General features: G+C 30.3%; 2 protein-coding genes across 2 annotated transcripts; both read right to left on the bottom strand.

Moving 5' to 3' along the window:
* Positions 1–2788: 2788 nt before the first annotated feature.
* LOC143192487 (uncharacterized protein CG3556) lies at positions 2789–4572 on the bottom strand. Its single transcript, XM_076397866.1, has 4 exons — positions 4416–4572; positions 3264–3379; positions 3003–3189; positions 2789–2940 (listed from the first exon to the last, which is right to left on the bottom strand). Exons 1-4 carry the CDS (start codon positions 4519–4521, stop codon positions 2870–2872), a joined length of 480 nt encoding a protein of 159 aa, XP_076253981.1. The 5' UTR covers positions 4522–4572; the 3' UTR covers positions 2789–2869.
* Positions 4573–10440: 5868 nt separating this feature from the next.
* On the bottom strand, positions 10441–12466 carry LOC143193660 (uncharacterized protein CG3556-like). Its single transcript, XM_076399983.1, has 4 exons — positions 12336–12466; positions 11462–11577; positions 11208–11390; positions 10441–10458 (listed from the first exon to the last, which is right to left on the bottom strand). Exons 1-4 carry the CDS (start codon positions 12379–12381, stop codon positions 10441–10443), a joined length of 363 nt encoding a protein of 120 aa, XP_076256098.1. The 5' UTR covers positions 12382–12466.
* Between the last annotated feature and the right edge of the window lie 1326 nt (positions 12467–13792).

Below are 13792 nucleotides of genomic sequence, written 5' to 3'. Positions count from 1 at the left end.
GCAGACCAACACAAAACCTCTAACGAAAGCAAATCCAAAAAAACCTATGACCATAGCAAACCCAAATCAAACCTATAACCAATTCAAGTCCAAACAAAAATTCCAACCAAAGCAAACCAAATGTTTGCCCAAAGCAAACCCAAACCTAAACTGTGAACAAACTAAACCAAAACTCCACACAACAAACGTTTGGTTTATGTATATAGAAGAAAATTCGAATTGACACTATGAATAATAATTTGAGGATATGGAATGATTATGGTGGACTGAAATAAAAAAGCGATATTACAATGTGTAACCTTTTTTCATCTTAGGACTTTCTTTTGCTTGTGGGCCTCTCTGTTCTTCTTTCCCACACGTCCTAATCCTGTCAGGACAAGAAGGGATTAAAGGACAAAATCGATATTCTTCAAAGTATGATTATAAAGTATATGAATCTGGATTTTGATGTGCGGACAGTAAATCAGGAAATTATAAATATAGCAAAAAGTATCAGAAGAAACTTGTGCAAAATATCAAATCAAACCAGATATCTGACTAAACTAAATACATACCGAATTTCTGACCAAAGCAAAACCAAACATTACATCTGACCAAAGAAAACCCATACCACACCTCCAACAAAAGCAAACCAAACCAAACGACTGACCAAACCAAACCAAAAAAAGCAAACCGAAGCCCAATCTCTAAAGAAAGCAAACCCAAACCAAACCTTTTACCAAGGCAAATCCAAACCAAACCTTTGTCCAAAACCAACCAAAATCCAACCAAACTAAATATCCGACCAAAGCAAACCCAAACGTAACCTAAACCTAAAGCCAAAACAAACCCATTCCAAACTCTAACAAATCTCTGATCAAATGCAAGCAAACAAGCAGCCGAAATTCTCATCAAAGCCAACACAAATCGAATCCCTGACCAAAGCAAATCAAACTAAACCAAACCTCTAATCAAACCAAACGTAAACTCAATCCCAAAACAAACCCAAATCCAATCCTAAACTAAACCCAAACCAAAAACAAACCGAACCAAACCCAAACCAAACTAAAACCAAATTCAAAAAAATCCATACCCAAATCTAACAAAACCCAAACCCAAAACCAAACCCAAACGTAACGAAACCCAAACCAAAACCCAAACCCAAACCCAAACCAAAACCCAAACCCAAACCCAAACCTAAACCAAAACCCAAACGAAAACCCAAACCAAAACCCAAACCAAAACCCAAACCTAACCCAAACCCAAACAAAAAAACCAAACCCAAACCCAAACCAAAACCCAAACTTGGTTGTGGTGCCACTTTGTTCAGCGGGCTACCTAATTGTGGACCCGGGTGGACTTGTGCCTCTCATCCGTCTACTCCTCCACGATCACCTAAGCATGTCTCTTGTATGTCCTGAGTCGATTTTTGTTAAACGATTATTGATTTTGTTTTTTTTTTTAATATTTCCATTTGTTGATAAGGAAGAGTAATCTGCCAAAATATCAAAGAATAAATTTAAAATATACTTGAAAGGTACATATACTAAAAAAATATATTAACGTCATTGAGTTTTTAGGTACTCGAGTCCTTTATTTCATTAAATATGGGGGTAGTTTTTTAATGCGTAAGCCCTTTATTTGAAAAAAATTTCTATTTTTTATTTGGAAAATCACGATAACTAAAAGCAATGAAATGTATAAAGCAGCTAGTGGGATAGTACGCTGCTGGAAAACCAACCAGATAATGTTACATGTCAATAGGAAATCGAAATTATTGGCAGACCGATTCAGAGAAAACGCTAAATCTATTATATTTCTTCATAGTTAGAAACATAATATGAAAATGTACTCCATGGACCGTATATATCTATATTGAAGCTATTGTAAAAACTAATTATAGGTTAGTCGTAACGATTAGTAACAATGTAATAAATAATTTAAATTAAAAAAATGATAGATTGTCCAACTAGTAAGGGTAATAACTGAAAGACGAATATAATAACTGAAGATATATAGCTTCTGATGAAGAACTGTTTATTCCCTAAGGCGTGTTGTATTAATTAGAACAAATAGTAATAGGTCTGGTGAATACGCCGTGTACTGTAAACTCGCTTTGATTTAACTAATCCATGTGATTACGTATGTGGTATTACGATGATATTGATGATACAGACGTTGCAGGAGAAATTAATTAACTACAACTAATAACTATGGAAGATGACATTCAGTTAATAGTATAGTTAATAGTTCGAATAAACATTTAATTAAATTCAAGTGATTTACAAGACTGTTAGTTGTTATTTCTCTCGATGTGACTTCAATACTTTCTAGCAATTGGAAATAAATATTGGTGCCAATTTTAACGTGTCTCAAAACAATAAAATATGAGTCTTGTGTTTCCATCCAGAAGCAATATCTTCAAACTTTCGAGACTGTTCGACTGGCGCTAAGATCGATACCACCACTTCTAAAATGTTTTTATCAATAAATGCACTTTTTATAAGATATAATGCCAGCATCAAGAAAACGATGAATTAATTTTCATACTTTAGAATAATTTTATTTCTTGTTGAATTTGTAGAAATACAGTGTTGAATGTACTCTTTATCGGTCGTTATCGTAAACTCTACTGTTGTGAGACATTATATAACTCTCTAAAATTTTCTTTAGGTGTTCGGAAAGCTTGCATCCGATATATTCAAATCAAAAACGATTTAATTCACATTACAACAGTAATATTAATTTATCTGTAAAAACTATTTCGTATATCTGATGGCTATTTTGTAAACAAATAAAAAACGAAAAATAAAATAAAATATTTATTTGATATTAATTAACAATTATTAAGCGGTTTAAATATATCAATATATTGGCAACATCCTTGTATTTATTCAAATATAACGTATTTATACCAAAAAAGATAAATATCTTTATCATTAATAAAAATACTGTCGACCCCTGGAAAAATAAGGACAGAATTTTTTACAGTAAACTATTTTAGAATTAATGTATTAACTTACCTACGGGCGTAAGGAAGTCATCTGATGGTGGATTAGTTGGATCAGGAAGATCGGTTAGCTTAAAAATCATCCAGTAAATATTGTTAACAAAGTCTTCTTCTTGCCCAGCTAGTTTGAAAATGTAATGACCCATTCCAGGATATTCCCTTGCTTGGAAAGCAAAATTTGGATTTAGGGATGCTGCTAGCTAAAAATGTTTAAATTCTGTCAAAATACCACTTAAAATAACCGCAATAAAACCAGCTAGTGATCAGATTTTACCTGCATAACTTCATAAAAAGAGGTACCATTAGGGGCAGTTATATTCAGAGATTCTTGTTTTGTTATATCAGGATTTAACCACAACGTATATGATATGGTAGCACTAGGTTCTTCAGCTAAAAAGTTTGTTTAGCTTATTATACTAGCTTTTTTGTATACCTTTTTGAAGTTGAAAAAATGAATAGAATTAATCTGTCTACTTATTAAGTGTTAACATTCTAGTCGTTTTTTCTTCTCTTCTAGGTTCAAGTCTATAAAGTCTAAAGAGTAGAAATTCTCAGTTATGGTTTCATCACTGGCTAAATATAAATTTATACTCAAAACTATACCAGACAACAATTATTTATAACTTTCAAAATTGTGTAAGCATATTTATTAATTGTTACTTATTATTACTTTTATCAGCAAATTTATAACTTATGCAATGGTAAGTGATTGGAAATAATATTTGCTTTTTAATTTGATAAGATATTATCAACGAATATAAGTGTTTGACTAATGCTAAATTTAAACTTGATTATTGTCTGTCGCTTTGTACATGTGACGGAATAATTGGTAGTTGAACGGATCAGAATTTTCAGATGTTAACAATTCTATATACATTATTTTTTATGAAAACTGGTTTGAGAAACTTAACATGGCCTATGAATATATAATGTCGATTGATGATGTGAAATGTCATTTTGTTATGTTTCTCGGAGAGATCCTATATTTTTTTTCAATGCAAGATTCAAGTGTATTAAATGTAATCAGTAGTGATTTTCAGTTATGTTTTGATTTGGTTTTATCAGTTCATACACCCTTTTGATCCCATTAAATACTGAATTTACCACTGATATTAGTCGGATAATATTAAGCTTAGCTAGCTTAATCCATAATTTTCCATGTTTTGAATTATTGTTGTAAATCATAATGCTCATTTTAACTCACTTTTGTCACTGAAGCTGTTGAGTTTTCTTTCGCAGTGTTCCTTGACTTGATAATTTTTAAGACTATTACATTAATTATTATGTATTTAGTAACAGTTAGCTAAATTGTATAATAAAAAGTATATTTGAATATTTTAAAAATATATTACGTTAATATTGTCTATAAGTGTGTAGTTTTTATTGTTTCTTAAATTATATTTATTAAATAGCTGATTGTTGTTACCTTTATCAGCAGCTGTATATGTAGGCACTACAAATTGGAACAAAGTCACTACAAAAAATATTAAAAGGAAGCTCTTCATTTTTACATGCATGCACAATACTTGCATTGTGGAAATAATTTATGCCATAATGATTATGCTGTGAGATTTATATACAATGTAATATTTGCGTTTATCTTGATAAGATATTTTCAACGAATATACTTGTTTGACTAATGCTAATTTTAAACTTGTTTGCTGATTGTAAAATGTGTTTTAAATATTGCTTCAATATTTATGTTATTTATCTTTTAACCGTGTTAGAAAATATTGGGGGTTTTGATTTACAAATATGAATATAATCATCATACATGATCTATATTTTTCTATTATTCTATTTTGTATATGTTATGTAATGTAATATATGTTATGAAATATGGACGGACTATCCGGCCAGATGAAAAACAGATGTTTTTCTAGCTAGCTTACTGGTGAGACGAATTGGTCTGCTATTACCCTCAGTGCCGATTTTTATCACCGCTCAAACCAGTCGCCTCTATTCTTGAATAAATCAGTTTTTAAGTAACATTTTTTCTTGTTTAAAGCCTTTTCATAAAACAATTTTAAGTGTTTTCTTTATGGAAGAAAATGGTGACTTATTGGAACGATGAAAAAGACAACACTGATGGAGACACTTATGATGTAAAACCGTCACATTACCGCACTAAACACCAGATCGAATTTTTAGTCTATCCACTATCATTTATATGTAATGTAATGTATATGTAATGTATATGTAATGTATATATAATGTATATATAATGTATATGTAATGTATATATAATGTATATGAAATGTATATGAAATGTAAATGTAATGTATATGTAATGTATATGTAATGTATATGTAATGTACATGTAATGTATATGTAATGTATATGTGATGTATATGTGATGTATATGTGATGTATATGTGATGTATATGTGATATATATGTAATGTATATGTAATGTATATGTAATGTATATGTAATGTATATGTAATATATATGTAATGTATATGTAATGTGTATGTAATATACTAAATGCAAAATATTTTTTGGTTTCTAATAGAAAAAATGATGTGTACTAAATATTTTGTAGGCCGCAGTGTAAGTTATGGGAAATTACTAGGTATTATTGTAAAATGCTCATGCTGGCCTAAATAACGGTCGTATATTTGAACGTTTTCCAATAAAATAAGTTTTGATGATGATGATGCTGATTTATTCATTTAAAAAATTGTGTAATTTTAAGATTAATCTACCTAGTTCCCTTAAAACTCGAGTACGGCTGAACCAATTTGTCTAATTCTTGACTTGACATATTTGAAAGCTCAAGGTTTGTATGGCGAGAAAATATGGGGTATTTTGAGAAAGTAAGAAAAAAAAGTAATACAACAATTTTGTTTTTGCATGCAAAATGCCACTGTTTCTGTTATCACTATTTTTATTATTACAAAGGATCAACATTTTTGTTGGTTGTCAAATGTTTATGCGTTTGGTAAATTTTAATTAAATATTTAGCAAGAATAGGGTTTAGATATGTAGTGATTGTTATGGTAAAGCATACTTTGACACAAATTTAGTGCGCAAGAACTTTCTTTAGTTTATTTATTAACTAAACAACAGTTTAATTATTAACATTGCCAAGGAGATGACGATCTAACTTATATCCTTGAAGTTAATGAAATGTTTATCCAAATTAGCGGTGAACTTACGCCATCAAGATGTATGTGTATTGCCTATTGCAGTTTATATATTCATTTTTGCACCAGGCAATATTTTCCTTTTCACTTTATTCCAGATAAAAAGGGTTAGACTTGTTATGTCAATTTGTGTAGAGACTTAGGTATCTCAAAATAGAACATCAAGCCACCCTTAGCCTGATCCTAATAAAAAGGATGTAAAGAAATCAAAAGTTCGGAAACAGGTAAAAGTTAAAATAACATTTTATTAGGTATTGTAAATCATATTTTTAATAAATTATTGCAGATATATTGTTTTTCATATTAGAAACAGGAATCCATCAAAAATATTCCAACAAGTAGTCGAAAAATGCTGCAATTAAGGACTTGCAAAGCGTAAATTAAATTTTGAGATGCTATGTTAAAGAGTGAAGTATTTCAAATTGTTACTTGGTAAATACAAACGAAATGTTTAATTATTCTTTACGTAATTTACTTTATTAGTAATAGATATGAAAAAGATGCACAGTAGACCAGATATCTGAACAATATGGCCACGGGTGGTAAAATATTCCCCTTATCATTGCATATTCCATCAAATTAAATTGTTATGGGATGTGGCAAAGAATAACTGCAGAATACATGCAGGTCAAGAACATTATGCAAGCAAGAACTCTTCAATTTAGATAAATTTCATCAGGCACATAAAAGAAAAAATTGACAAATGGTGGAATTGTGAACTAGTATTAGATTAGAAATTATATTTAATAACATATACAGCTATATAACATATACATATAATAACAATAAACAGCTTAGACATTCACTTGAATAGTGACTCAGAGTGTGATAGTGAGTGAATCAAACTTTCTGGATGTGGGATTATAATTCAGTACTGACAATACCAAGACTATATAGTTAATATAGGATAACTGTAGAAAATCTTACTGTGGGGTGCAAAAGATTTACGTGCATATATATGTGTGTAATTGTTCAGAATATATAGGAGAATTTGGTTAAAATATACGAAGAGATAATGAATACTAATTGTTTTGCAGATATGGCATATGCATAAAGGAGCATTATGCATTAGGACTATGAAGTGAATAAATCTAATTTTATCAAAAAGAATGAACATAGGTAGTAATAGAAGAAACTAAAAAGAAATATAAGATTTGACAAGAAAACACAGCAACAAAGTAAACAATAACTAAATATAAAAAGGTATTTTGGTGTATATGCACAATTATGAATTAGTTCAATTAAACCTCCGGGGGATAACATAGATGGTTTAAAAAGGTGTTCTATGTAAATATAGTAAAATAACTCTAACCTACAAAATATTGTGGCTGTTTTATTTACTGTATTTATTTATATTAGAATATTATTATTATTAAAGCTAAAATAAATTAAAGTCAAAGTTTAATGCGGCAACATTGCGACGTTTTGACATCATACATTGAGATGACGTGATTCACTGCTACTTTGAATAGGCTATACCTCAGATGCTAATAGGACTAGTGACCAAGTAAATAGGTGGAAAATTAAAATTGCTACAATTGCAACAATCAGTAGATCCGCGTTTATTGGTTTCTGGAATGACAAATGGGATTCTTGGCCGTCATTAGAAATAAAATAGTTGTTTCTAAATGAGATTTTTTGACTCAAAGCATATTGTACAAAGGGCTTTTATGCTCAGTATTAAGGTATTATAAACTTGCAGATACTAGATGAGAACTTTCTCACTTAGGAGGAGGAGCTAATTTGGGGGCTCTCATATTTGAGATCGTCTACTAAAAATTGTATAAAAATATACAAAAGTATCATATGATGAATCTCCAAATGAATGATCAAAACGAATTATGAACATTTAAATATGAATAGATGTATCGAGTTTTTGAATTCATAAATGCAAGATTGTCCCTATAATGTGATAGATGAAAACGAAAATGAAAGGCACGTCAATATCATCTATATGAAGATAGTTTTAATCGAATATGATGTTGGCACATTTGGTGGTCAACAAACAATACCATGAAGAACATGCTCCAACATTTACATTTTCAATCCTTGTAGCAGCGTTTACGGCTTTAGAACATATTTTAAAGCCGATCTTGTTCATAAATCAGGTCTTATTATTTTGTCATTTTCGAGAAACCGTTATTTATTCTATTTAAATTTTAGAATTAATTAAGTAATGTCTTAATAATAAAATATTGCTTTAAACGGCTTAAGTTGTTATATCGTTTTAATTCGTTTTCCTTTATATAATAAATAACTCACTGTTTCAGTTGTTATTTTATGAAATGTTCGCATTTAAACATGAATATTAAAGATAAGTGTGTAAAATTTGATACGAAATAATTATTCTACGATAAGTTAACCTAAGCAAGATTGCCTTATAAAATAATTTTGATATTGGTCACTCCTTTGATTATGAAATGTTGATTTGAATGTTATCCACGTTGTGAACTAAAAGTTTCCAAATGTAAATTAGTGACCATGTAATGGTTTTATAAAAGCAAAAATATAAGCGAAGTTTTAAGGCATATTTTTGACATTTTTTTTTCTAACCAGTACAATATTTAAGTTATATTAGGTGTCTGTATGTATTCTGATTATTTTATTCTCATCAAAAAGGCATAATATGTTTTAACGAAAATATTTTTCATTACTTACTACAACTTTTTACCATGTATCCCACAACATTCAAATCGATACCATGTTGAAAAAATTATATTCGTTTGCCAGCAATCCAATCATCGACTCATTTTTGCAGATATTATGACATATATGTAATTAAAACCCTGAGTGTGACAGAATTTCCCATTCTGTTACAACCAGCAAGCACGAGAGCTGCAACAATATATACTTTACAATTTTTACAATGTTGGCCCAGCATTGTCATGTAATATATATATATATATATATATATATATATATATATATATATATATATATATATATATATATATGTATATATATATATATATATATATATATATATATATATATATGTATATATATATATATATATATATATATATATATATATATATATATATATATATATTAGTCCTAAAGAGCTTGTTATGATTGACCTCCAGGGCCCAATGACGCTGTATCTCTTTTTTCGTGAAACACGAAATGAATGAGATAGGCTCAGTGTGGATACAAACATTTGGGACAGGGAGGGGAGAGGAGGTTGCCGATTTAGCAGAATTGTCATAAGGATGTGTTTATAAAGGGGGAGTGAAGGTCTAAGTGAGAAAATTGTGGTAGTGGATAGAAAGGAGATGCAGCAAGTTAAATCCAACTCTGGAACGAAAACGAGCAATTATATGAGAGTTTGGGTGGAGCAGTTAGGGATATAATGGCCCAGGATGGGTGGATGACACATGGAGGCCAGATCTAAGGAGGATGGCAGAGCAAGCTTCCGGCGAACTTCATTTTAAAAAATCCCTACTATAATAAAGAGGCGGGGTTGATGTAAGACTAGACAAGCGAATTATAGGAGAGGATTGGAAGGTACCCGGCGATATTCTAAGTGCAGTACTTTGAATAGCATCAAGGGAAGGGAGGTAGGTTGAAGCAGCAGTGGCAAACAGGAGGGAACAATAGTCTAGCTTGGAAAGCATTACACATTAATATATTTTAAGTATGGTTACCTAGACTGCACATATACACCGGTTAGAAAACCAACCGCAGCATTTGCATGTCTCTGGAGTAGCAAATATTAAGATTTTTGATGTGATGGTTGTAGGACATTCAGTACAGTCAACAGTTGGGATGGGAGTGTTACCAAGAGAGAGAGGGAATGGACGTGGGTACAATTAGATCTTCGACAGAAGTGGATTACAGAAGACTGGAATAAGTAAACTCCTCCTTGGAATAAGTAAATATTGCCAATAATTATCTATGTTCTGTTAATTCCCTTGGACGTGAGTTGACCTTTTAAATAATTATTCTTCTTTTTTTTATATAGGTTGAAGGTATGGTAGTAGACGGTGTACTCAACGAGCTGTTAATAGATTAGCAAACAGTAAGAAAAAAGTCATATTATTTTCTTCTGATAATTATTTCTGATCCCAAAGTGAAGTATTGACATAAAATTCTTAGTCATATTCTGCATTTTTATAACACCTTTCTGATTTTTGAAAAAAGAAATTAAATTGCATTTTAAGTTACTAAAAATCTATATTGAAAAAGTATCGGAAAAGCAGATTTTCACCGCATGTATTAAATTATTTTCTTTAAAGTTATATTATTCATGAGGGTAAATCCAGAAAACTTAATAAAAAAGAGTTTTGAGAATCTATTTTACTTATCCACCCATACCTTGCTAAAATGATTTAATGATTATACTGAAACACAGTATATAAACACGGTATGCATTTCACCCTTTCTTCGCCCTTAAAGTACGACTATTCGATTGACAAGTCCATTGCGATACACCTTTAAGATGAAAAGCAGATCTTCTATACAGAAAAGTTGGCCACCTTTGTTTTAAGGTACTCGAGCGACTTATACCAACAAGTTGGTACCATCTCGCGCAAGCATTTGAAAATAGTTTGGTGGCTCCTAGATGAGCTGTTAATCCTTATTGTGTTTGTATTAGGTTTTCATACACCACCAGCATTTTAACTTTTGAGGCTGTTACATCACCGACTGGTGCCTAACATTGAAATCTCCGATTCTAAATGGTATGTACTAACAATTAGATATTAAATATGACGTCTTTTTTAATTGTAATTCCTATAAATACAGTACCGAATGTGCTGTTAATTAGTCGCTAGTAAAGTCAATTGTTATGAGACACTATGTAATTCACCTAACTTTGTACATATTTACCTTCTACTGAATAATGTTCTATTTTGAATATAATTTTTTTTTAATTTAAATATCAACACACAAATAGAAATGAAATATCATATGTAATGATTCTTTTAGTTTAATTGGTAATTTAATATAAAAAATAAAAAAATTAAAACGGAGTAAAATATTTATTGTTTTAGTAATTAACAATTATTAACTTGTTTAAATATATTTTTCTTCGAATATCTTTCAGAATTAATATATCAACTTACATACAGGTGTAAAAAAATCATTTGAGGGTGGATTGGATGGATCAGGAAGATTTGGTAGCTTAAAAATCATCCAGTAAATATTGCTAACAGTATCCTCTTCTTGTCCAGTTAATTTGTAAATGTAATGACCCATGCCAGGAAATTCTCTCGCTCGAAAAGCAACATCTGGATTTAGGTATGCTGCTAACTAAAATGTATAAATCCTATTAAAATACAACTGAAAATAAATACAAAAAATAATTAGCCATACGAGTGTACCTGCATAACTTTATAAAAAGAGGTACCGTTAGGGGCAGTTATATTCATTGATACTAGTTTTGATATATGAGGATTTAACCACAACGGATATGATACTGTAGCACTAGGTTCATCATCTAAAAAGTATATTGGGGAGATTATGTAAATTTTTTAAAATTAAAAAATAAATAGATTTAATCTATCTATATATAAATAAATACCATAATATATTAAATTGGTAGACTTTTTTAATAAAAATAAGGTTCACTATACTAATTTTCTTTTCAACATTTCAAGAAAAATATTGTCATTCCTTCATCCCCATCTTTCAGACAAGAGACGAATCCTATGTCTGAAAAAATACTTGCTCTTAGATAGAATACAAATCGGCTAATGTTTGGAAGTGGTCTACTATTGCGAAGTGTGCTATTGATCTTTGCTTGACAAGGCTTTAACACAAATGGATAAACTCTGCCGTGATGATTGATAATATAAATGTCATACATGAAATGTGTTCTGGCTGTTTTATATTCACCACAAGGTTCAGAATCATTAATTGCAACCGGCAGTAATTTTGTTATGGTTTCATTTGGTTTTATGAGTCAATACACCTTTTTGATACTATTAAATATATACATTGGATCTGTAACTGATATTTATGGCCAATTGTAACTTTCTGTACATTTTTGTAATAGGTCATAATATCCCTTTTTATCTCTGGTTGAAGCATAATAAAATATCTCCCAATGAGTACTGAGTATGGAATTCTTTACTACATGACAGCATCAGTTATATCAGGTTTAAACTAGTTAGCTAAGTTTTAATTCTTACTCTAAGCTACACCAGGTTACATAAAATATATTTATTAATCGCTAGTTATAATTACTTTTAGTACCTGCTGAAGTCGTTACAACACATATGAAAGCTGAGTTGCATTGCATACTTGCATTTGTATGTATAAATAATTTTTGTGACAACGAACTACCACTATATACATTTATTATTTTATAAAGTAAGTTATTAATCACCTGCATTGTGACAAAATATGTATGCGACGGTAAATTAAAATTAACGGTTAATTATCGGTTATAATATTTGTTATTCGCCTTTTGATTTGATAAGTTATTTTTAACGAGTATACTTGTTCCACGAAAATAAATTTAATCTTGTTTATTGTCAATAAAATGTTTTTAAATTGTCATCCAATTGACATTAAAGTCATCGAGTGGTAAGTGATTCAATTTAGGCCTGGTTACTGCAATGATTCTTCGTGTCGGATTTTGTACTTCTGCCAATAGAAAATCACAGTTAGAAACAATCACAAATATAAATTAGAATATGCCCCAGTGGGATTTGAATCCGCAACTTGTATTACGATACCTGTTTTACTATTAATACAGTCATCCTGTCGCATTAACCATTGCTGCTACCAAACCGGCTATTTTAAATAGGGATCCAATATAATATTATTTGTATGTTAAGTCTGTGAGAGCTATATCTTATTCTGTATTTTCATACTCATATTTAATTTATTCAATTTAGTGTCATAATTTTTAACAAAGCATTATATTATGTTAAATGATGAAATGTTAATTAAATAATTATTAAATGGCAGTGTCGTTAGAGCAGGTCACCGGCATTGTGTCTTCAATAGTAGTAGATCATTGTACACCGCATTGTAGATCAGGTACAACATTGTACACTACCCTCAGTGCACTAACTCAGTGTGACACATGAGTGTATTTCGTGCAGTAAAGCAGATTATTCATCATTACACATAACCATGAAACTCTTCCTTTGAGACAAGATGAGATTATGTGGTAATATATATGGGAAAGAGCCTTTCTTAATTTGAGTGCCAATCCATTATGTCAAGAGTTTAACTTGCGTCTAAAAAGATAGCAGAGTAGGCATCACAGGCATCTATTAATGGCGTTTACAGTGCGATGTACTTGTTCAATTGTACCTAGGAATCCTCTCGGAATCCAAATAGATAGCAAAGGTACTGATATTCTCTTCTTATATCACCTTGCACACTCTGCTGTATTATTTCGTTGATTTCTACATTGAAATACTCATAGTCTACTGTGGGTGTTATTGAACATGTTTTTTTTGTATGAATATTTCTATGAGGCTACTTAATTCTTTAGGTGTTTAATATCAACTAATGGTTGCGACAAGAGACTAGTTTTAACATAGAATTAATTTAAAAAAGACAATTTGCGGAAATCGTGAATGTGCTGGCTCTGATGGCTGTACAAATCTTACTTAACATTTTTGACATTTTTAAACTTGAATGGCTTGCAATGTAGGCATAAAATGTTAATCAGTCCTATAGCAATAATTTGCTGT

This window comes from Rhynchophorus ferrugineus, unplaced genomic scaffold, assembly GCF_030347505.1.
Source record: "Rhynchophorus ferrugineus isolate W39M unplaced genomic scaffold, kcgeb_rfMv2 rfM3, whole genome shotgun sequence".
NCBI lineage: Eukaryota > Metazoa > Arthropoda > Insecta > Coleoptera > Curculionidae > Rhynchophorus > Rhynchophorus ferrugineus.
This window is presented reverse-complemented; position numbering and strand designations above follow the sequence as displayed.